This window comes from Lagopus leucura, unplaced genomic scaffold (genome assembly GCF_019238085.1).
Source record: "Lagopus leucura isolate 7727_CA_CO unplaced genomic scaffold, USGS_WTPT01 Super-Scaffold_100002, whole genome shotgun sequence".
NCBI lineage: Eukaryota > Metazoa > Chordata > Aves > Galliformes > Phasianidae > Lagopus > Lagopus leucura.
This window is the reverse complement of record NW_024962263.1, coordinates 6067487-6092757: the sequence shown is the minus strand read 5'-3', so window position 1 is coordinate 6092757 and position 25271 is coordinate 6067487. Positions and strand designations below refer to the sequence as shown.

At 44.0% G+C, this 25271-nt stretch overlaps 1 protein-coding gene across 2 annotated transcripts in view; it reads right to left on the bottom strand.

The window, feature by feature from the left end:
* Positions 1 to 25271, bottom strand: part of JARID2 (jumonji and AT-rich interaction domain containing 2) — a 203343-nt gene that overhangs the window by 109653 nt on the left and 68419 nt on the right. For both annotated transcript variants that reach the window (XM_042869275.1, XM_042869276.1), the window contains exon 2: positions 7501 to 7636. In XM_042869275.1, coding sequence (XP_042725209.1) covers positions 7501 to 7636 — 136 coding nt within the window. The remainder of the gene's footprint in view (positions 1 to 7500; positions 7637 to 25271) is intronic.

Here is a 25271-nt window from a genome sequence, read left to right as displayed (position 1 = left end):
TGCTCCTGTGCCTCCTGACAGCTATGGTTGCTAAACAGAGAAGCACTCTGCTCACCTCTTCTGAGCATACCACTGTATCTCTGCCTTCATCTCCACTTTGTGTCCAAATTTCACACACAGTTTTCCATCCCTTTTGACAACCAGACGAGTCTCACTATGGAACTCCATCGTTTACATTACCTTTAACAGCTGCTTAATTTTGTTTTGATTTCTATGTAAAGCACAAGCTACCTCTTTATCACCTCTGAACGCAACTCAACAGCTGGAGAAAGCCGCCAGCATCATCATTTCTCATCCCAGCATGTCACCAGCATGCTTCTTCATCCACCCTGGGCTGCCAGAGTTTGAAGGATAATGACCTCAAGTAGATCCCTCTGATTTTCAACATCCCAATAAAAAATTTGTCATCTAACTATAAAAGCAGTCAAGTTTGTTTAAACTGCCATATCAGATAACTGGATGAATGGCTGGTTTTCAGTACAAAGCACTGCATCGCACCATACAAAGTACCAAGACACTTCTAAGTTTTCCAGCAACTTCTGTATATTTTGCCAAACATTTCTCCCCAGACAACTGGGATAAGCCAAAACCCAAGGCATGCCTTGCTACAAGAATGTACAGACTTTATACTATTGTCAAAGATGTCTCACTCACAAAACATGCAAATGAGGACTGACAGAAGGTCCACCTTTTGTCATAACTGCCAATTCTACCAGGTATTTGAGAAATCACCATCCTTTTGGCTGTATATGCCTGACTAAAAGATGTCAGGGTCCAGGTTCAGGCTGCCAATTTTACAGCTGCAGAAAACAGAATTAAGCAGTTTGCTTGTCTGCACTCAAGGCTGCTCCCTGTACTGCGGATACAAACAACAAATCCAAGGCAGCAGCTACGCAGAAACAACCCTGAATCAAGGAAAACGAAACTGTTGTTCACCGGTTGAGGTTAAGGCAAAGTTTTATTTCACGGACACTTTAATTTGCTGAATGAAGTTCACTGCATGGGCAGACAAGTGACAGAAGCAGCCTAAGACAGTGAGTGAAAGGAAGCAGACCAGCAGCTCTTACACCCACCAAGCACTTCTGATCCTTTGCCTCACCCTATTTATTTTAGGCCTACAATAACTCAGTCTCCTGAGCTCTTCTGTGGATAATTCATTGCTGATTAAAAAAAAAATTTCCACTACCTACAATTAACAATATGCAGAGAGGCAAAATTATTTTTAAAATTACTTTGACTAGAAATACACTCGGGGGCAATAGCAACTCCTTTTAGTGGTAGTGAAAAGACGTTTTAAGGAAATTAATTATGCAATTCTGCTGTTTTCCCTATTAGAAATATATCCACCTCTTGTCTTCACAAGAAAAGAGATGGCAGGTGTCCTGCAAGAGAAAACGTTCTGGCAGTCCTGTGAAATACAGAAATTGAATTAAAACGGGAGCACCATTTGGACGTAATCAAATTGGGCAGAGATTATGGAGGGTGTAATTTGGCCTGCAGAACTTTCCTAAGTGATGATGATGGAAAAGGCAAAAAGAGCCTGCGTCAACTAATGAACAAGCCAGACCCCAGCAGGCTCAAGAACAAATTCTGTTCTAAAAACAAAGAAAGGAAGAGATATTTGGAAATTGTCAACAGAGCCCAGCCCCAACATCCTGTTATTTATTTGTTAATCTTTAAATGCACTTGCCAGCAAGCACCAAAGTGAAAGTGACATTGAGTGCCATGACAAATCTGCTCAAATGCTTATTTTCTGAACCTTTTAGTTGAAAACATCTATATTTAATCACTGTTCAAAACTAGCCAAACAGGCCGTTTACTCCGAATGTAAAGGGAAAATCTTGTGAGACTGAAGGAGGTATTTCTGCTTCTGTAAATGCATTTTAAAAATCCACTTATACTGACAAGGGTCCTTGGCACACTTACAATCTTCTACTAAAGCTTAGGAGGGAGACAGACAGACATTACCTACTGTCAACAAACGCAATTTCATATCACTGATGGAGTGAAAAGCTCCCTAGACAAACATTAGCGTAAAACCTTCTTCCAATATTTAATTGAAGCTTTCAAAAATGAGAGAGATGAAGTTACTGTATCTGAATCATCACAGTGAAGGAGAAGGGCTACTTTCTTTCAGACCACCAGGGAGCATAGCTGAAAACCATGGGGCAGCGAGTATGAAAACACCTGAAAGTAGACACATCAAACACAAACACAGCCCCTTCCAAGCAGCACGGCTCCCTGCTCTGCTCAGCATGGTGCTTGTGGGATGGGTAGTCCCAGACAAGGCAATGTGATGCCTCAGAGGCTCCCAGTTGTCTGTCTTGATGCATTTCAGCTCTTCAGTGGAGGGAACAACCTATAGCAAAAGTCGCCCTGGCATCTGTGTGGAAGTGGTTCAGGAGAGGAACGGAGCAGCACGAGGAAGGAATGGACACCACAGCCAACAGTGGACCAAATACAACCTCTGTTTAAAGACTGCATGAAGTTCCTTCGCCTATACAAATGAATTGATGACTTTAAGGAGACTAAATGTAAGGTGAAGAATGTCAGAGTAGAAATATTACATATTCTTACTCATCAATTCTCGATTCATTAGGCATGCAAGACTTCCTCCTTGAACCAAAATACTCCCTCACATACATTCAATTTCCCAACAAGCTTATGTTTGCCACACATTTAACCTAGTTGGCATGTTTGGAAATTGTCATGACACCTTTTGTATAGCTACTGTCGATGCACTATATGCTTGAATAATTCCATTGTCTAGTTTGTCATTCCAGTGGAATTACCAACCACCTTAAACAAACACGCAAACTTCTGCACTTTCTTCATTTATGAAATGCCAGCACTTCTGGATCACAAACTTCTTCTTCATCGCTACTTTCTAAAAATAAAATTTAAGCTCTCTATCATAAAAATTTGCTTTATGATGCACTCTTTTGACATATTGGTTTAATTCTCATTAACAGAACACAAGTGATAGTAACAGCTTTTATTGCATGCGGGTTTCCCCACCTCCCACCCCATACACAGCCGTATTTCTCATCCTATGCTACACAAGAAAGCTATTTCCTAGGGGAATTAGCTTACCTCTTAGATGAGGATCTCTGAAAATTGATATCACCATTCCAAACACCAATCCCTGTTCTTAAAATCCTAACACAAGTGACAGGCGGCAATAATCAAAATCAGTAAAGAGGTCCCCACAGGTTTTCCAGTGGGCAAGCCTGTTTCCATAATCAGAACTGCAGCATCCCACTTAGGACTACAAAAGGTTTCCTGACAACTTACAGAGGCATCCCCTTCAGATTTTATATTCCCACATGCTGGAGGAGAACGTAGCAAACACAGGCATACTGCGCAGTGTCATTCTATACTCTGTGGGCACCTAGAGCCAACATAAACATACAGCAGTACATCCACTGGTAGAAGAGCCATAAAACACCCCTGCTCTTTCTCTGAAATCCTTCTGGCTGGATAACAAAAGCCAACCAACCAACAAAAACCCGAAAGTAAAGAACACAGGATAAAAACGTGGGAAAATAACTAGCAGGACAAACATATAAGCAAAAAACTCAAGTGAAAAGGGTATGCAAAGAAAGGTAGGAGTAAGGATATCCCCAACTCTGTTCTTCACCACGCTCCCCAGACAAAACCATCATGCAAGACTGCTTTCAGGATAACAGATATCTTTAATTGCAAGGTGGAGGCAGCCATATATAATTCACTACAGTACAGTTAATCTCCAAAACTCATTTGAACTCTTCCATCTCATTTTATTAATTTGTATTGTTCAGAGAGGCATGGAAGTTTTCCCTGTGCCACCACTGGCCCCTCTTTGAACATGCAGAAATTTCAGCCCAGAGAAGACTCCTGCTAATGGGTTCACCTCTTACAACACTGAAGCTGAGCTCGCTTTTCACACTATCAATAAGAAAAGCAGCACTGTACTGGCTGCCTTATCATCAGGTTTACTACTGCACTAACCAGCTGAAATATTCTGATAATAATGTTGGAGAACACTAGTAAACAGCTACTGTAGCACATTTATGCAACTTCAGATGCTCTGAAGCCATAGAAAGTACTTAAAGACAATAGTTGCAAGAGGGTAGTGCATATTTTATCTTCTTCTATTGCCAGAAGTCAGTACTTTCTCAGGAAAAAAAACTACAGATTGCAAGCTTGTAAATAAGTATAGGGGAATGACAGTTATAAAACCAGGAAGAAAAAAAAACCACAACTCTCTGCACTACAGACGGCAGCACCAAGATCAGATCTTACTATCCAGTTGTTTTGCAAATATTGCAGTCTTCTGAGCTCTCAGAAAAACAGGAGACCAACCTATACTTCTACTTCTAGCAAGGAGCTCAGGCAGCTTGAACTACTCTCAGGGCTCTCCTTCCCACTCTTGGAAATGCTTAGGTGTGCCAGGTGCTGGAAGGTGATCTATTTGATTTCCAGCAACAGAAGGAGCAATGCCCATTAACATTTGCTAGGAACAGTGACAAGGTTGTGCAGCACAAACCCTGAAATGGATGCAACCCTTGCCTTTACAGGGGTGAGGGAAGAGGAAGGGGATTGGGAATGTTCAAAGTGGTGGCATTCATCTCCCCAAGAAACCATGCTGCATGTCGTGGCTGAACATCTGTCTGCTGATTGGAAACAGCAAATGAACGCCTTGTTCTGCTTTACACGCAGCTTTTGCTTTACCTAGTAAACTGCCTTTAGCTCAACCCACAAGTTCTCACTCTTTTACCTTTCTGATTCTCACCCACCCCATTTGGGGAGAGTAGTGAAAAGCTGTGTGGAGCTGAGCTGCCTTCTGGGGTTAAACCACAGCAGGAGGCACAGAACACCTTTAAATTTCAGCTAGGATTTTTTGTTCCCCCCCAGCAGAGCTGTGGGTGCTGAGCACTAATAAAGAGATGTACTGTACAATCAAAGACTATTAGGATGCTATAATCACAAAATAAACAAGAGAGTTAGGCAAAGTAGGCTAAGATAACAAGAGAATAAATAGAAGGCTTACTCCTATCCTGGGCTCACTCACAGAACTCCAGCAGAGCAGATCTCCAGCAGAGATCCTTCCCCACTGGCAGCCAGCTCTTCAATAGGTCTAGGAGAGGTGCAGCCAGGCTGCCCCCCTTCCGGCACACAGCTGAATTGCCTTCACCTGTGCTCCTCTGGCTGACTCAGTGCTCGCCTCAGGTGGTCAATCAGAGGTTCAGGCTGTGGCTCAGCAGTTCCCATACATGCACTTAACTGCAATACTATCTTTTGAAAAAATGCACTAGAAACATTGGTTGCAATCTTCATATTGAAACAAAGAACATAATCAATAAATATTCTTTTAAAACTCTAATGGCATAAAGTCACGGATCTGAAGCTAATCTTTAAGATGTTATGTTTTCCAAAATTCAGAACAGTCTGATAAAATTTTTAGCATGACCTATTTTTTTTTCTCTGTCCATAAAGATCTGTGGATTTGAAAATATATGGTTAATGTTTCTTTAAAAGATATAATGAGCAAACTCCATGTTTTCATAGATTTTCTTAATGTCATTGCACTGTGTCAATCCTTCTCCCTTCTGTAAAGCTTTCCTCTGTATGGTGACACCTTCTTCTAAATACTATTGGACAAATGGAGCCTTTGGACAGTACTGTTGAAATAGAGCAGTGCTGAGAAAGGACACGTAAAGCATCATGTAACAAACAGAAGGGAAAACAACAGAGAGTAATTCTAACTCAAAATCAGTAAATAAGTAAGCAAGCCAAAACCCCCACAGAACTGATCACCTATTTTTGTGAAGGAGAAAAAGCACCCAGCAATACAATTCTTAACACCAGAGGCAAGCTCTGAAGTCGTGAGCCATGCCATTGCCAGAGAAAGCCTGTGGCATATTCCATGCCTGGTACCTGCATTCACACAGCATTCCCAGCCAACTCACTTTTCATCTCAGCTGCCTTTGGAGAAACTAGACACCATAAAAACCTCAGTCATCCTGTAAGCTGGCACACCATCAAAGCCTCCTAACACACAATTACTGTGCTTCACGCCTTTAGACTTTTTCCTTTGACTAAACAAAATCCCCACAATAGAATAAGAAACTTTCCAAGAGAAATTGTGTTTGACAGAAGATCAATGATGCAGAGGTGTTGGAGGGGAAAAAAAGGCAGCACTGTTTTGTGTACACCTCCAAGCTTATTAATCGCTTGCTGCTAAAGCTAGATGCCCCTTCCCATCAGATCACTATTTGATATTATTACTGAACTCAGAAGACTGAGGTCATCTTTAATCACATTAAGGAGTTCACAACTGCTTACGCAATACAGTAACTTTATTGTGTTGTCTGCAATTCTCCAGCCATTCCCCTAGGTTTTTGCCTTGTCAGCAATAAGGCTCAGTGAAAATGCAGTGAAATTTGACTCACCGTGTCAAAAATACAAGTTACATATAAATATGAATAACCTAACAAGTAAGCAAGCACCCAGCTGCTGCTGTAATGCATTAGCACATGTATAGTTATGCACATGCTTAAAAGGAATTGCTATAAACTTCCATAAAGAAGCAAATAAGCTCTTGAGAGTGAAGAGAGAACAGTAAGCCTGCCCAGAAATCTGAATCCTGCTACTCATCGCTTTGAAGGCTCAAGCTAGCATGACAAAGCCTTTTCAAAAAGGGTGCTGTGTCAGTGAGCAAATCTGCAAGAGACAAACTTAGGTTCACCTCTGGGCTACCATAGGGAAGGGGATAAGAAACAAGTGATAATAATGACAAACAACAGTAACAGTGATCACCCTACCTCCTTTGCCACCTCCGGTCAATGTCAAAGGATGACATAAACAAGTCCCTACCATGTAGCTTTGTCTGCATCTCTTTAAAAAACCTTTAAACTCCCTGAAGAACTTAACTATGGGAATCCAGTGTTTCAGCACATTTGCCCTCAGTCCCCTACATTTTTTTACATAGGTCCCGTGCTACTTCACCTTTAGGCAACTGAGGGCCTGAACCAAGCCCACTCCAGAGCTGCAGGCCCTGGTTAGCCAGTTTCTTGTACCTGAATGACACTGAACAAGTATATTCTGTCTGTCTGTCCTTCACCAATGTAACTGATTCAGTTTCCATTTATCTCCTCATGAATTTTCACTGCATCTGTAAGAAATCAGTTACCTTTAACTGGACACCTTTGCTGTAAACCTACAAAGTACATCACTGATCAGACAGATCAGAGAAGCCTCCTTTTCTACTGAACAGCTTTGCTCTGGCCTCCACTTCAACACCTACCCTCTACCCTTATCCCTATCTACAACAGCTCAACAGGAACACACAGATTGTCCAAATCGGGCATTTTAAACACTTTAGAAATGAGCTCGTCTTTGTATTTTGAAAGGACACAGTGCATGCCAGAAGGTGCACTGGTCTCCTTCCTTGCGACAGCAAAGGAGCTGCGTTTGAAACAACTGAGTCCTTGCAGAGATAGCAGGGAGGCAGCTTACCATTCACTGCCTTCAGGCTTCCACTAATGCCATCCCCATGTTGCCGCTTCTGTGCGTTCTTGAACTCCTTCAGAGATAAATAAAGGACCTTCCGCACCACCCTCTCCTCTGACCAGGGAATCCCATCGCTGTCATCCTGAAGATGGAAACAGAAAGGAGACGTTAATTGTGTGCATCCGAAACAACGAGTAGCAAAAACAATAAACAACACCCCAATGCCTAGAGTTAGATAAATGATTAAAAAAAGGGAGAGAAGTTGAAAAAAATACTGTGCAACAAAATGCAATCTAACCTCAAGAAACACTAACAGATAGCCATTATCATCAAATCAGACCATCAGCCCCTCTAATCCCTTATCCTGCAAACAGCAGAAGCTGTCTGCCAGGTGTTAGACAGCAGGTAAAAGCTTATTTGTTAAAATTCTCATAACGAATCATTCTGCCTTGTGGAGAAATTTGAACAGCCTGGAATTGCTCTCTCAGGCAATTAAAATAAGGGGGAAGAAATTCCACACCATTAAATTAAGTCAAATATTGCATAAAACTTACTAGAAAGTTCTGTAAGCCAGCCTTTCTTATTACCATTTTGGCCTTGGTTTTTGCCTCTCAGCTCAAGATTTTACATACTGATATTACATTATCAGTTCTCTGCTTAAATGATTTGTATTTATTGCAGAATTACAGTGTAGTTGATAACAATGAAGTTGTTCTGAATTTATCTTAGCATAAAGTAAAGTGGAATTTGGCCCAGGGGGCATGTGTTTTCTACTTCATTTTTAGAAGACAAATGCTATATTGTCAAAAGGAATACTGGTGTATGTCATATTTAGTATTTGCTTTAGTTAAAAGATTAATTCCCTGGAAAAGTATTTCCCTAAAGCCTTTCGCATTCAAATAAATTAAGTCAGCAAACTGATACAAAGACATAAGTAAAATCAGGTGCATCTTAAAAAAAAAAAAAAAAAAGGTATATCACATTTTCACAAGTCTTATTATTATTGTCTCAGGGTCTTTAAAGTCATATTTGAGCATTTCTGTTCTCGAATTTCCCTCAAGCTACATGAATGCCAAGCAAAAAAAGACATTTCCAGAGAGGCCTTGCTCAGGTAAGCACACCACATGGCCACACTGCACAGGAAAACCACAACACTCACACCAGGAGGCATGAGAGTTTACACCATCCTGTGTGATAAAGAAGAGACCAACACAAACAACTTAAAAAGTAAGCTTAGTTTAGGGTGCACACCAATAGTTTTTCCTTTACTCCTCCAGTAAGATACTGGCATTCAGCCGCTGAACTGTGATCAAAACCATTCTTCCCCCCAGCTGAAGGACAAATGAGTTGGTAAAAAAAATAAAGAAAGAAAGAAAGAAAAGGGGAAAAAAAAAAAAAAAAAAGAGCCAAAACAATGACTGTAGCAAAGCAGTTAGCATTTTGGCAGTGCAATTCACCCTTCACACTACAGACCAGCTACTACGCTCTGAGCAGCGCTGAGCTGTGCCCAGAGAGCTTCAGCACGCAGGGACCTCCAAGCCAAGACAGCAAACTTTGTAACTGAACATCCACAGCAAAGAGAAACAAGAATCTCCAGGCAAGCGCTTTAGAAGGACTAGCACTTCCAGTTGTTTTGTCAACAGCAGTTTTTACAAACAACTTCCATTTACGATTTTGCTGCCAACACAACTTTAAACCTCAACAGAACAAATGATACAGATGGCCACAGCTTGCCTGATTTTAACAGAAATCACCCAAGAAACAACATTTATGTTCCCGTAGACCAGAACACACTGAAAGTAAACCAGGAAGGGAAAGGCTGGGCTTCACGCGTTTCTGTTTTTACAGCAGATCATGAGGTAACTAATTGAATCCCTAAGGAAACTGCTCTGTTAGGAAATACTCGTGAGCATCCATGGTTTTTATTTGACCACATTACAGACACAAGCCTGAGGATGCCTCTCACTCCCTCCAGCTGTATTTGTGGAAATTCTTTATACAGAGGGCAGTGAACAAGAGGACAAGGACACATTCCGGCCATTAATCTGAAGCTGAGGTGAGGTACACAGAGCCCTACATGAGGCAGCACACCCCTCACCACTTGTTTTTATGCACTTTAAGCCACGCATGTGAAGTATGTATGGGTGTGTAATTCTCAACTCCAGCTAACATATCTTGTACTGGAAGACACGTTGCCATTTTCAGTCTCCTTCAGGCCAAGGCTCACGAAACACCAGACCCACCCCAAAACGGGAAGGCCATCACTCTCTCACCTCACCTCACTCACCTCTCCTCTATCTTTCTGGGAGCGTTTCCCAAAGACCTGAAAGTTGCACCAAAACAACCATCAGCTCCTGATACCCCGAGCCCTTCATTCCTGTTCAAAATACAGCAGCAAAAAGAACAGAAATGCATTGAGCAACGAATCCCACTTCAGCGCCCTTCATTATGCCAAAGCTTGCTGCAAAGAACATGTGGTGGTGGTGGTGCCTGTTAGTTCAATGGCAGCAGGGTGAGATCTGCTGACAGGGTTTGGAAGATCTCCAGGCACTTGGTGCCAAGTGGCAGCAGGGATGAGCAACCTTCACAGGGCACAGCCAGGTCCCTGGGATGCACTGCTTGCAGCTGCTGCTCTGTAGGTAAGGAGATGATCACCACACAGAAGAGGCCTTATAGTCTGAAGGCTACCACCTCCTTGAAACGCTTCGGTAAACGTCATGAGGTCACTTCTCCTCCACAAACAATGTACTGTATGTGTGACAGCAGGCAGCTCTGTTTTCAGAGGGACAATGCCACCGAGAGGTCCTTGTTGTGCCAGCTAAAGACCCCAGCCCTGCTGCAGGATGGCCACGGCATCACCAGGGAAGGAGCAGGTCCCAGGAGACAGCACCAAAGGCCTCTTCTGGCTGCCCCTGAAGTGACGCAGCAACATCTCACAGCGCTCCCAATGAGTGGAGCGCACATCAGGCAGAACCATATCGGCCTCGTGACCACATCTGTACCAGCAGCAGTCTCAACAGAGCTGCTTACAGAGGAGGCCCTCCACATCAGAGCCCACTCGTGCCAAGGCTGCAATTGCCATCGCTTTGCTGTGGGCTTTCCTCATTCCCGTCGCCCGCCTTGCATAAAAGACCTCAAGCCCTCCAACGCCGTGTTATCCAAGGTCAGCAAAATAAGAGGCTAAACCGGTGCCAATGCCCACATTCATGTGGCTCCATATGTAGGAGCAATAAAAATCTTTCACAATCATCGACTGCATCTCCCCTCTAGCGTGCAGCACAAAAGCAGCCACAAGCCAGAGAGCAGCTGACTCGGCACCCAGCTGGGCTCTTGCAGGGAAGCAGCTCCGGCTCCCGACACTTTTAACCATAATTACATGGGTCAGAACATCCCTTCCTCGCCGTGCCGCCGAGGGAGAGCCGCACCGTGCCTTGCTCCGTGCTCCCACACTCAGCTGGAGAGCCGCCTCACCGCAGCAACGCGGCGCGTGCACACCCAGAGCTGCTCAGAATACCTTGCATTGAAAGCCTCGAGCAATTTAATCTGTGCAGTTCCTCAAAAAAAAAATAAAAATCATAATCAAACAAAAAAGAGAAAACTACCAATCCCCAAAGAAACTGACTTGATCACTGCCTTTAAACATTTCCACGGGGAGCAGAAATTTGATAATAGATGGCTCTTGAGGCTGGCAGAGAGGAGTACAGTAACGTCCAACAGCTGGAACTCGAATTCAGAAAAATTTAAGTTGGAATTAGAGAACAATTTCCTCAACTGTGCAAGTAATTAGCCATTGAAACAACTTATGGGGAACTAATGGATTGTCCGTTATTGACTTAGGCCCTAAAAAGCACTGAATAACATCTTAAACAGCGCGTTCATCACTGCAAGCTCAGAGCCTTTGCAGTGTGGAAGGTCAGCCTAGATTGTTTCTGCCTCCTGGTCTGGTAGCAAGATTAGCTCATAGACTTGGTATAAAGAAAATAATGTAAGAAAACAACCAGGGACTGAAGAAAACAACCCCAGGGCAGAATTTAGAAGACCAAACTCCACCATTTCCTTGAAACTGCTAAAAAATCAGTCATGCCACCTTCTCTGTTATGCCATTTCAGGAAAACAGATGTCATTTATACCTGAACTTCATCTGGCAGGGCAGCCAAGTCAGAGGTCAGCAAATTCAGTGCCAGGGGACGGACTGAGCACAGCCTCCATGCATCTACATGGCACAGTTGTACAGAAGGCACAGACAGTGGGAAGCCCTCTCTGCCCAGCCTGGCTGGCAGCTTGCCTGCAGCTCCACAGTTTCAGGGGTAATGTGTGCACAACATCAGCTCTACACACTCCTCACTTGGGAAGAAATCTAGGTGTGGTTTTACTACACACAGTCTAAATATTACATAATGTTTTATACATAATACTTACATATTAATATATAGCAGTGCTACAATGCACGTGTATGTATTAATATATAATAGATGCATAAAAATCAATATGTAATACACACTAATATACAACTGTATATGCAAACGTATATTTCTGTCTATATTCGTAACGAAATCAAACCGCCACCCACATCTCCCACCCTTCACCTACAGCTTGGTGCCGGCACACTGCAGCACAGCTGTGCAGCTTGCTCACATGGCCTTCCTATTTCTGACACAAAACCCCCCCAAAGCAGGCAAAAGCAGGAGGCAGGCCTCGTGCTGCTCTACTCCGCAGCGAGCATCCCAAGTACACGCGGACTCCTGACTCGGGTTTCTCCATTCATTCATCACCAGATATCACATTCCTCAGCCTGGCCCAGCCTTGCCTTAAGCAAACAGGAGTCACAGTTCACAGGGTAAAAGTATGGCTGGAACAAGGGAGAATGCAGGCAGCACTCAAAGCTATTTGTTTTACTTTATGTAAATACTTTAACAGCAGTGATGGCTTTATTTGAAAAGTCAGGACTTTGTAAGGTACAAAGATACTTATGAGTATGTGTGCTGTGACTCAGAGCGGCTGGCGTATTTCCAGCTCCCTCTTTGGGTCTTTCCCAAGCACGCATCTCCTGACCCCATTCCTCTTGCCAGGCTGCAGAAAGCAAAATAACAAAACACAACCCCCCCTTTTTTTTTCCAGCACCGTAGCCAATGCTCAGTCAAAATCACTGTGGCACCCAGTGCCCTAAATGAATACGCCTTCATGGTTCGGCAGCCCCCTGAGTGTTTTTCCTGCAGATGCAAGAAGGTCATTTTGAAGCAATGGGAAAAATAAACCACAAGCTTCTAGCCTTTCCTCAAGGATATTTTTGAAGGAAAACTATTTCAAAGGGTTGGTTTCTTTTTTTCCCTGTTTAGTTAGCAACAAAATGAAAATCTGTCTCCTGCATGAAAAACAGACAACACATTCTCAGAGATCATATAAATTACTTTTCAGTTGAAGGACCAAAATGGAAATGTTTGTTTACTAAATTCAAGACCTGCAACAGATTTTGCCTTTTGGCTGTGTATTATCAATGGAAAACAGCTAGACCTGTTTTTCTCTATAAGAATGCCAGACCTAAGAGGAATAAGTGGAAAACCTCGATATGACTTCCCAGACTGAAAGAGATGGCCCATGCAGTCCCAGGCAAGCTACCACCTCTGGGAGCGATTAGCACGCCTGTTCATGAGCGGAGCCCGCTTGCACTACGCACACACGGCATAGGGCGAACCTCCGAGGAGGTGCAGAATCTTACTACTCACACAGCACGCAGACTTCCCCGTTGTGCTGGCACAGCTCTCTCTTGCTGCCATAAGGTCCCATCGGCCTTTTGATGGTTCTGAACACGCTGCTCCCATTGGGCTGGCGGAGGAAATCCCCTGCTCTGGCTCAGCGGTGCCAGCTCCCTCCCCGTGCAACTTGCAAGAACCAGGCGGCAGTAAATTCCCAGTTGAAACTCCCAAGCTTTCGGGACGACTATTTGAAATCAGATTCTAATTTATTCAAATGAAGCTGAATAAATACAGATTCTCTACTCCTGGCAGCTATCGTGCAGCTTTGATTTCTTATAGCCAGGCACAGCACCTTGCAAACTGGATATCCCGTACATACTCTGAGCAGCATCCACGCAGCCTTCTGCTTACTATCAAGGTCCTTCCACTCCCCCTTCCTCTCCGAATAAAGTTCACACCTACTTAATATTTAACCTTTTAATCAAGTTTAACTATCCAGAGAGGATGTAGCAGTTTCTCATTTAAAACAAACTGCTTATATTCAGTGAGAAAAAAATAAAACCTCATGAATGGCTTAAGTTGATGAAGATTGATACAGCTTGGAGACTTTATAGCACAGTGACTCATGCCTTCTGGAAAATGTAATCTGTTCTGTCTACTTTAGGAAAATAGGTCATGTTTTAAAAATGTGCTAGCTAACATGAGGAAAGGGGAAATTTTCTTTATTAATGGTTCTGTTAGAGTATTAAGTGCATCTGATAATTATAGTGACTTTTTTCCTAGTACTTCCAAACAACTTCCCCAAAAAACTCGTACTACGTTATAGCTCCTGACTAGCAGAACTGATGTTAATATGGCAAAGATACAACGGAGGAAAACAGAAGCTTCTCATCTGCCAACTTCTGTACTCCTTCTGCAGCTTTCATCCCCTGCAGTCTCCATTGGTTAGAGCAAATCTGCAGCTCCTGCTGCACTAGGGATCCCATTTCCTCCTTTCAGATCAGGAGCAGCATGGAAGAGAAACGCTCTGGTTTTTTGGGTCACTAAAGGCCTAGGGCATCTTTGAGCCCACTGAGCTTCAACCTGCTCCTGCAAGAACACATGAGAGGAGTCAACACGCAGCCTGTATTTTCTATCCAACACAACCCTTAACACAGCCTCCCAGAATTGAGACACAAAAAATAATCCTCAACTTCACCTTAGGTCCAAAAATAGAATATTTAGACATTGTGGCTTTGCGTGCTAATTGGTTCTTTTACATAATCTCAGAGACCTCAGCTACGTGCCTGCATCTCTAGCAATCTACTACTCAATATGAAACCAGTGAAAGCTTACAAGACATCAACTGCTTCCCTTGTTGGTCTGCCAAGATAAACAATTGAAAGAAAAGAATAAAAAAAAAAGAAAGAAAAAGAAAACACTGCGCCCAAACAAAATGGGAGCAAAGCCAGGCTGAAAGTTGCCTCATTTATCATCTCAGAGCAGAACTGCACCTCGAATCGTCTCTTACTGGCAGCAGCACCAAGAAGCTGCTCGGTTCTCTGGCACCCTGGGTGCGGGCATTTTGAGCTGCGCTGAGAGCTGGCAGCGCGCACAGGGAAGTCGTGAAAGGTGGCAGGGCACTGGATGGAAGGTCAGATGGTACCAGCTATGAACCTTTGTATGATCACTAGGACTAATACTTGAAAAGAAAAGGAAAAAAAAACTCAAACAAAAGCACTGATCTGATAAACAGGCTCCTTAGTGGGCATTCTGTTAAAAAAGCTTGACCATCTTCAAAAGGGTACGCTGTACACAAACACATGCCACCCAAGAGTCATCCAAAATAATTCAAGCGTCATCTCCCATGTAGGTGAGCGCAGGCCTCTAAGGAAAAGCATGCAAACGACCCTTAACTTCCTAAAACGCCATGAAATAATGCATACTTCTCTTTGATTACAGACCAAGAAAAAACTGCAGCTGCAATTGGATTAGAAACTTCTGCTAAAAGAAAACGATTTACTGCGTAACACAACTCTGACAGCCTGGGTTTCTGGCTACCAATCGAGCCTTCAGAAAAATTTGCTGGGCAGCTGCCAAGTCAACTCTTGGAGCCTTGGCATGTCAGACATCTCAGGCAGTATGTCAAGGCAGCCACACGCATGGCCATGTCCACATCCCCATCCCCCCATGGTTAAGTGGTACAGTTGAACAACAGAAGGTACAAGCCATTAAACATCAAGGTAGAAGGTTCCTGCAGCTGTTGATCTGGCAATTTCGATCACGCTGCAAAAGACCAAGAACCACAGCAGGATTTTCTTTTTAAGGATCCAGTATTAATTTGAAAATAGCAGCAGCTTATTAGGAAGAGAGAATGAAAGAAGTGATAAATGGGAGGGAGCAGCAAAAAAACCATCATGTTTCTCGTTAAAAAATACATATATATATAAATTTCACATTCCAAATAACCTATCTCCAATTCTCTAATTAAAACTCTGCACCAAGCACATGTCAGACACATATAAAACCCAGTATGCACAAAGAGTATTCGGCAGCTCAAGGTAATTAAATTCAAATATATTCTAATTAATTTCATTTTGATTCCGTTCATATTTTTATAAGGTGTTTGAGTTCCAGTTTGCAACCATATCAATACAGTCCAATAAAAAATGATGTTTTGCCATTTAAACATTTGGTAATAAGACCTAGGGATATGAACTTTAATAGGGCTAATCCAATCTTGCTGCATACTACTAATTATCTTAAGACCTTTTCCTGTCCTCAAACAGAAAGGCTGATCCTTGACTTGAAAAGCATTCACCACCGCTGCAAGCCAAAACAGTGTTGAGGTAGTAACAAAAGAGAGAAAGCCAACTGTTAAGTTAAAAATCTGCTCTCATTATTTCTACAAGAATTCTAAGTTAAAGAGATCTAATTTTTGGCATCTCACAGCGTCTGAAGGGTCGGAAGGAGTAATGACAGAGACAAGGGTGCTGAATTACTGCTGGGAAATCTTAGGATATTGAGGCCTGATCTGCACACCTGCCTGAACTCAATCAATTTTGCCCAATCGGATGGAAAAAAATCAGTTCTATCGACAGAGGCTGCTGGGACAGACAGGCAGGTATTGGGCTAAGAGCAAGACAGGCTGATTTTGCTTGATGTACTACTCAAAATTGAGATTTTTATCAGGCACCTTTCGCCCTTGTTTACAGTCCCAACTGGCAGAATATCCTTTAAAGCTGGGAGACGTAAGCTAAACCTGCACTCTCCACTCGGAAGCCAATTAAAGAAGACACGAGGAGACTAGATACAAGCTCCCTGTTTTTACAGGTCAGTTCAGTTACGCCAGCAATCTCCTGCACAAAGATAAGCAATATAATAGAAGATAACCTGCCCTCTCAAGTTTTCCCAAGCTCATCCTTCACTATTACGTGCATTTGACTTCCAAAATACCCCTCAGCAAACAAACGATAGTGTTTTAAGAGCGCAGCAAAGCAAATAATAAAAAAAAAGCCTTTGCTCTATGAGGCAACCGCTCAGTAACAAGTCAGATGAATGCACCAGAGTAGCTTCCTAGAAGGACTGCAAAACATTTTTCTGAATAATCAGTGCCAAAGGAGGACAAAGGACACTGCCTGGAACTGAACTTGCAGCGGATTGCTCAGGGAGCTGAAGCCAAAGAACTTCAATCAGATGTAGGCTCAGGTACACTGCTCTGCTGTGCGCAGGTTTCAGTTCTGGCTACAATACACAACAAGAGGAGCTGACAGCTCCTGGTAACTGTAGGATTTGTGAGGCCACACAACGCGTCCCCTGAATAGTTACAATAAGATTATGAGTGGCTGGGAGGCTTTGTGGGGAGAAAGAAGAGAAAAAGGGGAAAAAAAAAATTCTGATAGATGTAGCAGATTTTCCTGATTGCACAGAATGTTTTTTAAACACGCAGATGTTTCTTAACAACAGGATCTACGTTGCACTGATATGGAACAACACAACCAAGTTGTGACCTTTCCACGATCTCCTCCCCTTATTACTAACCCAACTTGCAGAACTTCCCACTCTAGACCTGCATGAGAACTTCCACTACAGTGACATGGCCATGCCTCTGGTCTCATGGTGCAGAACAAGTCCTCAGCTCTGTGGGTCACTGAATCATAGAATCACAGACCTTATGATCACCCAATCCAACCGCCAAGCCGTCCCCACCGTGCCCACTAACCCATGTCCCTCAGTGCCACGTCTGCACCATCTCATGAACACCTCCAGGGACAGTGACTCCACCACCTCCCTGGGCAGCCCGTTCTGTTTGTTTTGCCTTCAGTTCCCTCATCCTTCTTCCCTCCCTGATCAATGGCAACATTCAAACTTTACAGAAGATATTAGAAGCACATCAAAGGCAACCATTAAGCTTTTAAGTGCACTAATTGACATTTTAGCACTTACAAATCCATCTGTGTGTTCTATCACTCAATTTAAGAGACTCGCTTCCTCGCCTGTTCAGAGTTCCCCGTATTTTTAGCGGGGAGAGGGAGATTTTCAAAGCTATTTTTTCGCAGAGACGATTTTAGAGAATTCAAATTACAAATATAATGCACTTCAAAAAGTAACACGTTTCACAAATTTAAGAGCTTTTCCATAAAAGCTGTAAATGGCATCGCAGCTATAACTCACAGGCTTCTGAGCTCCAGTGAATTCTGCAGCTGTTACAGCACGTCATTGTTACCTTCACACCACCACAACTGCAAAGCTATGATACTACAAACTGCACAGCGCTACATGAGAAAGGGGAGGGGGAAAAGAAAAGAGAAAGAACCCATTGGTGATTTTGCAGCTTCTTTTCTTCTTCCTTTGCAAAGCTAGCACAGATCAGAAGCTAAGCCACGAATGGTGGCTCTGGATTTTTCCTACGGTGAGCATCCCAGGTACGTTTCAGAGCAACCCCCAGCATGCTGTGGAATCAGAGCACAAGGCACTCAGGTACTTGGAATTACAGCACAAAACCCGCCTGACGGCGGCCAAGATTAGCTTCTGATCGCAGAAGACTGTCTCAGTGACAGCAGGTCTGGACCCTTCCTCTATTACTGTCACATACCAACATGTTCACCTTCTGTTCTGTTACAGAAATCCTCATTCAGTCCCAATATTTAAGGCAATGAGAAAGATCGAATTAAATTCTCAGGATTTTGAGCCATTCAGTTCATTGCTGGATCTATTTTAGGGTCTCAGGCTGCCAGCCACCCCCACAGAATCTGCGCGCTAAACAAGGCTTTTGACAGGCTTGTTTATGCCTTCTGCGGCAAGCAAAGGCAAAACATTACCAAGCTAAGAACTGAGAGACAAATACAGCACTGAGCACAGCAGAAACCTCAAAGAGCAAGCCAGCAGCAAACCTGCTGCTCCCCAACCACAGCAACACAAGAGAAGCGGACGGCTCCAGCAAGAAGGCGATCGTGCTGCATGCATGCAGAAAGCATCGGAGGTTTGGGGGCGTGAACAACACAATATTCCTGTAGGATCAACAGAAATGCTGCGCTGGCATGTTGGGACCACAGCAGCTACGAGGAACGGGACAGCAGCCTTCAGCCCACACCTCTCCTTACAGGAGACAAAATCCCTTTTCTTCTGCAAGTTCTGCCCTATGCTCAGCTTGTTGTAAGGATGGACTCTGTGGGTTTTGCTTGGTGACAAACACTGTGAAGAGCTTCACTTGTTCTCAGCGAAGCCAACGCACCAGGAAAGTGCCGAAGATGCAGGTTAAAATTACACCCAGAAGAAATTCAGTGGTATGCCTTCGCTACTGTGTTCCTTTAAACCTTTCACCTCTTAAACTGTGAGTTCAATGTCAGATTATAAACATCATAAAAGCTCGTAAAATCCAATCATAAAACTGCCAGCTCATTTCAAGATTATTTGCTCTCAGCCCTGCAAAAACATCATGAGCAGTGCGAGAATTGCATCACCTCTCTGCAAGTCCCAGCACCTCATTGCTTCCATCAGCTCAGGTCACTACAATTGTCCCGTTAGCGACAATGGGACACAAGCAGGTGTAGCAGCCTTAGCATTGCAGACAAGTACAAGTGAGCTTTTTTGTGCGTCTCAGCCACGCTGAGCAGTCGTCTCCACCAGCAGCTGCTGAGGAAATCACCTGGTCCTGCCTCTCCTTCCTGAAAAAAACACCTTTTTGTGTTATCAGCAAACCCAGCAGCCTCAAGAACCTCCTGCAACCTCAGCAAAAAATACCATGTCAGGACTTTGGGGTGTCTCTACGTGCCCCTCCACCTCATGCAGCATCCACCTCCAGCCTCCACTAGGTTGACCTGGGGAACAGAGCAGCTGCCCACAGAGCAGAAAGAAGCCCAGGATGACACACTGTGTGGGGCCATGTCCCTTTGTTAGCATCGGGTGCTGGCTCCTTGCATTAGCCTGCAATAGGGAAAAAGGCAGCATTTCGTTCTTTGGGTTGGGTTTCCTGCAGAGACAATCACATCATTTCACCACTCTCTAGGGAAAGTCTGCAGACTGGATGAAAGCATCTGTTGGCTTTTCAGTGGAAAAACATGGTTTAGTAAAATGAAATTTTCTTTGGGGTCTAAGCAGAGCAGAGCCTATCAGTACCAGGACCTGGCTAACTCATACTTAGTGCAGTGCTGAGCAATGCTACAGTAAAATGCCTGTTTTTAAGGCAGACCATAAGCAAGCCTGCTATCTGCAGGACTGGCAATAGGCAATACCCACCCCACTCATGGTGTGCTCGGTCTGATCCTCACGCTTCCAACACACACCAACACCACTGTGGCTTTCAGCTCTGGCATGCACTTGCAGGAGGGCAAAACTACTGCAGGGTTGTCAGAAGAGCCCCCAAAAGCCCAACCAGACACAGGCTTAGAGAGCAGCAGTACGTTTTAAGCATTGGATCAACTCTTACTGTCACTCTTAGCAAATGAGATGGCAGCACAGAATACTCAGGCAAATTGCTGTTTGTTTTCACCCTTTGTTTTCTACTGTTTTGTGAGCTCCCTCGCGAGTAACACTGGAGGTAAATGCTGACTGCAGTGCATCTCTGCTCTCAGCAAAGCAGAAGTGATGAGCCCAGCAGCACAGTGCTCCACGATGCCTCATGGAATCTCTCTGACAGATCCAAGCAGGAAGGGCCCAGCGATGGTTCTGCTCCCTTTTGTGGGCAGGCACTAACTCGGTAGCAGCTCAGTTTTGCTGCTGGATGCTCCAGGCACGTGACTGCATGCAGTCATGTCACAGGAATGCAACAGCCACTGACAGTGGCAGCTCTGACAGGAGGAGGGATGGAGCCAAGTATGCCTTGGAGAGCGCATCATGCTGCATCCTAATTTAAAGGGATAAAAGAGGAAGAGCTGTGACTAGCGGAAATGCCTCTGCCTTGCAAGGTGCCCAGCTCCTCCCTGTGCCCCGTTGCTGTGTACAGATGTAGCTGCAATGGTACGTCTTAATCAGTCAATGTTTTCACAACACATATTTCAAATATTAAGCACTTATTGAAGACTTAGAAGTTACTGTGTAAATATTTGTATTATATTATTCTGCTAACGCTTCCTCACCAACTGTGGAATTTTAAATCCATCTAGTCTGATAAAGCTTTATTTACATATCACACTGCTCTCGATACTCAACAAAGTGAACTGCCTAAATTTACACCAACTCCATTCCAGCAGCTCAAGTCAGGAAAAGAGCAATCCATCGATTTCCATCTTTGGTGGAAATGAAACCACAGGCACAGGGCTCGTTTGGGGCTGCTGCTGTGAGAAAAGCACAAGGTGTCAAAACATCCTGGTGCCTGGTGGTGGTCCTTGCTATGGGGGTGTGGGAGCAGAGCTGCACAGCGCTGCAAGGCTGGATGGGAAGGCAGGACTTCACACACCGGATGGATGTGAAGGCAAGCAGAGCACATTGCTTGATTATCACCTCCCAATACTGTGCAACAGGAACTCCATGAGAAGCTGCTGATGCTCAGACAAGCAGCCAATGCCTGAGAAAACATGATTAAGATATAACCACTAGCAAACGCAGAGCACCATTATTAGTCCCAAACAAAATGTCTTTGGGGGGGGGAAAGCCCCCCAAACGCAGGCAAGTTTTTGCTAGTTAGAAAAAAAGGCAGCAAATTGGAAATGGGTTGTGCCACTTGCTGTGCTAACCCCTTTTCCTGCCTCCTCTCCTCCAAAAAGCAAAACAGAGACCGTAGGGCTGCAAGTAACAGCTGACACCAAGTTGATCATCGCATCAGCTCTGAAAAATCTGCGTGTCTCAAGCACCCGCTGCACTGAAGGAAACCCCGTAGTGCTGTGATCTGTTCACTCACCGAATCCAACTTGCAGATTTATTCTTTATTTTGCATACTGAATGAATATTTACTCTCCAATGAATTTACTTAGACTTGCACAATCATATGTTGAAAAGCAGGAGGAAAAAAAAAAGGAGTTGAAGTTGCACACTACCTTTCGACAGTTCTGCCAGCTGGAAATGCGCCATCAATTGTCTGTTCAGTACGTGATACGAAAGCAGAGGAGCCTGCTTAATAGAAATTCACTCAATTTCACCATGTTTACTTCAGGTTTACAAAAATGGCCATGAAGAAGATAGATCCTAAATATTTTTCCTTTGACCTGTATCGTCCTTTCTGATTTCGTAATAAGCTTCTAGCCTCGTACCAAGTTTACGACATTAGTAATTTAAAACTGGAATAACAAAGAACAAATGGAAATATTAGCATGAGTTTACCTTCATTTCAAAATCTGGGTAGTACCTTACTATGAACAAGAAGCATGGCCAAGCACTCTGAACATGTTACCAGCAGGCCACGTGCTACAGATACACAAATTTCTGCTCCAGAGAAATAATTCCCCCTTTCAAGGAAAGTCAAAGACATACCTAAACAAACAGCAGAAAGCAGCAGTTTCCATCAGCTGACTGAGGAAAGGCAAGACAAATTCCCTAAGCAGCACTTCAGCGCAGTCTTTCTCCTACCTTTCACTGTGTGCACAAGAACAGACACACGGACACACAGCAAAGTGCCTGCCGTGACGCTGTGATGTCTCAAGCTGCAGGCAGCTGAGCTGAAGCTCCCAGCCTTGCTACAGGGGCCAATTTCCTTGCCCGAGCCCAGCACGGATAAACAAACAAGCACCACGTTGTTCAGAGACAGCTGCTGTAGATTTTTCTCCTTACCACTCAAGAAACATTACTAATACAACAATTACTTAACCATATAAATTTGAGGTTAATAAAAAGACCGTGCTTTGAGTGACAACATCTACTCTGCCATCGCAGAAGTAACTCCTTATTCCCTATAAATAAATGTTATTATCCAGGAATTGAACTCTGAGTGGTGAACCACTAGCTTGCTTTCTTAGATGCTTCAATACATTAAGTGCTTCACATTATGGGCAGATCAACTGCCCATTCACTGAGAAAGGTTACCAAAGCAATGCTGTAATCTTATTTAGCTCCCCCAGTGTTTAACTTCTACAGTCGGTCCAGGGTAGCAGAAGAAAAAAAAAAGTAAGGATAAAGCTGGGATTCACTTGTGACATGGGAAGAGGAAACATTTCCTTCCTACCCTAGCAATCCTTTTGCTCCAGCTCTTCATCTGACTCATCAGAAAGGTACAGCGCCAAAAGCACTGAGAGACAGACTGGATACATTTTGAAATGTAGGTGGAAGAACAAAAATGAATTAAAAAAAAGAGAGACGGAATATAAATCTAAACACTTTGAATGATCTAGTATGCTGTACAGCAAGTTTCACTGGCTAACAGCTTGGCTCCATGACCAAAAATACACACACGGATCAAGGCACTGAAGAGGAAAGTGCGAAAAACACCAACTCTGAAAGCAGTCACTCCCTTTGCTCCTTTATTCTCCATCTCTGTCCTCTAATTCTTGCCATGGATAACAATCAGGGAAGATCCCAGCAACAAAGCCTGCTGCCTATGACAAACAAACCCCTCATTCCTGTTGCAGAACTGGTTTTCGAACTGAAGAGAGCTGTCAGTTGGAAAATGGAGAAGGGCAGGGAGGAAAAGAGCTCAAAATTCAGCCCCAGAAGGATTGAGAATGTAAGGATATTAGATCTAATTACGAGCAAAAGTACTGACGCAAGTAAGAGTATATTTTGCCTCAGATGGGTGAGAAATATGAAAGACTTTACAAGACGTTAGAGGAGAAGAGAAGAAAACACAGAGTGAGAGAAGTCTGACCAGTGTCTTTATTTGAAGCAAAATACCAACCCGGGGAGCAGTTTGTCCCTCCTAATCATATCAGCTGCTACTGCCTTCTGTGCAGCCTTTAGTGGGAACCTGCCAAGGGGGGGCCGAGATGCACAGCAGGTACAGGTGAAAGGAAGCAGAGCACTGGGAAACCCACTAAGGAACTTAGCCCAATAAATGAAGAATCCACATATGTTGAAGTATTTAATATTACAGTGTTTAACAAAAGCACACGTACAGCAAACCACTGCTGAACACCTTGTGAATTTTCACTCACAAATTAATCATTTTTAGATGGACTATCTGGAAGCTAACATGCCTGCCCACCTCTGCTAAAATCATTCCTTGATTTTGCTCTGCAGACATATAAAACACACTTGGTCCAGGACGGGCAGGCAACAGCGGAGCAGAATCTATGATGCGGATGGCACTGCAATCAAGTTACACCATAAATCCTATTTTGTATTTAGAAAACAGTCATTAAGATCCTGCACGCATTATTAGCCAGGACCAGGTGATGCTCGCTGAGGAACACGGAGCTGCAAGAGATGATACAGAAAAAGTGCAGCAGCTGCCCATTGCAGTGGGAAGAGTTTATAACAGTTACCAGCACAGTCAGACACCCAGAGCCATGGCTGGGGAAGGCCACAGAGGGACAGACAGGAACTTTCAGACACTAATCACCCAGAGAAAGGGACTCCAAAACGGTCTCCAGGGACAGACACTGGTGGGCCCCAGCTGCAGGGCTGCTCTGGGCTGAACAGCAGGAGGCAAGGCACCCATCCTGCTGGAGTGGTGGGCAAAGACCTCTCCAGGCACAGATGACCCTGCCTGTAAAGACGACGGAGCTGCCAGGCAGGAATGAGTCTGGGAAGGAGGAGACAAAATGGCTTCACTTGCTTTTTGCTTTGTTTTCTCCCCTCCTCTGCCTTATCTCTCCTGCTACGTGTAGCTGCAAAAAAAACCATTACGGAAGTTTGAAAGCGAAATCAATTAGTAAATGGAACAAGTCTCTCTCCATTTTAGCCAAGCATCTTGCAAGGCCCAGCTGCTGCATCTTAGCAATAAAAGCGGGGCTATTTGTTTAATTACTCATTTATCAGAACCGGGCTCGCCGCCACTCTGAAAAAGGCGTCCTTCCACTCGCTGCAGAAAGGCAGGGCAAAGCTCTCGTAGCTGCGTCCGCGCCTGCTGTGCCAAGCTACACCCAAATAAAAGGTTCATCTTGAACACCGCGATCATAAACATAAATTGGACTTAATTAAAACAAGTTGCTCTGCAAACAGCTGAATTAATGAGACCCGACCGCCTGCTGCCCCATGCCTGCCCCAGCAGCTCAGGACCGACCCATGTGCGGCCGCTCTGAGCCCAGCGCTCCTCGGGCAGGGCCACCCGCTCCCCTCAGTTCAGCCCCTCTGCCTGCAGGAATTTAATGAATTTAATGAATGAAAATGGGGAAAGGATCAGCTAGTCCAGTGCCCTGCTCCTCCAGAGCAAACACGCTGTCCACCTCAAAACATCTCGCAGCTGTCTACCCTCACACACTAACACAGAGATGAGAATTCTATTAATTTTTCCAACGGAATGACCTCGTTCTTAGGTGTTTCTCTAAACACAACTTCCAGTTGATTTTTTCCCCTGGGTTCAGGTGCTTCAGCCTCCTTTTCCTTCTCAACGTGAAGGAAGAACAAAACTTTTCAAATATTATGAGCAAGTTCACGAGCAAGGTGGTCAAATCTTACAAGTATTCAAGAACAGGTGCTCTTGTTCTTACGTTTCCCACAAACTGATATTGCCTTCCTCGACTTCATCGACAAAGAAAGTAAGTGTCTGGGGCATCCCAGCACATCTAAGAGGGCACA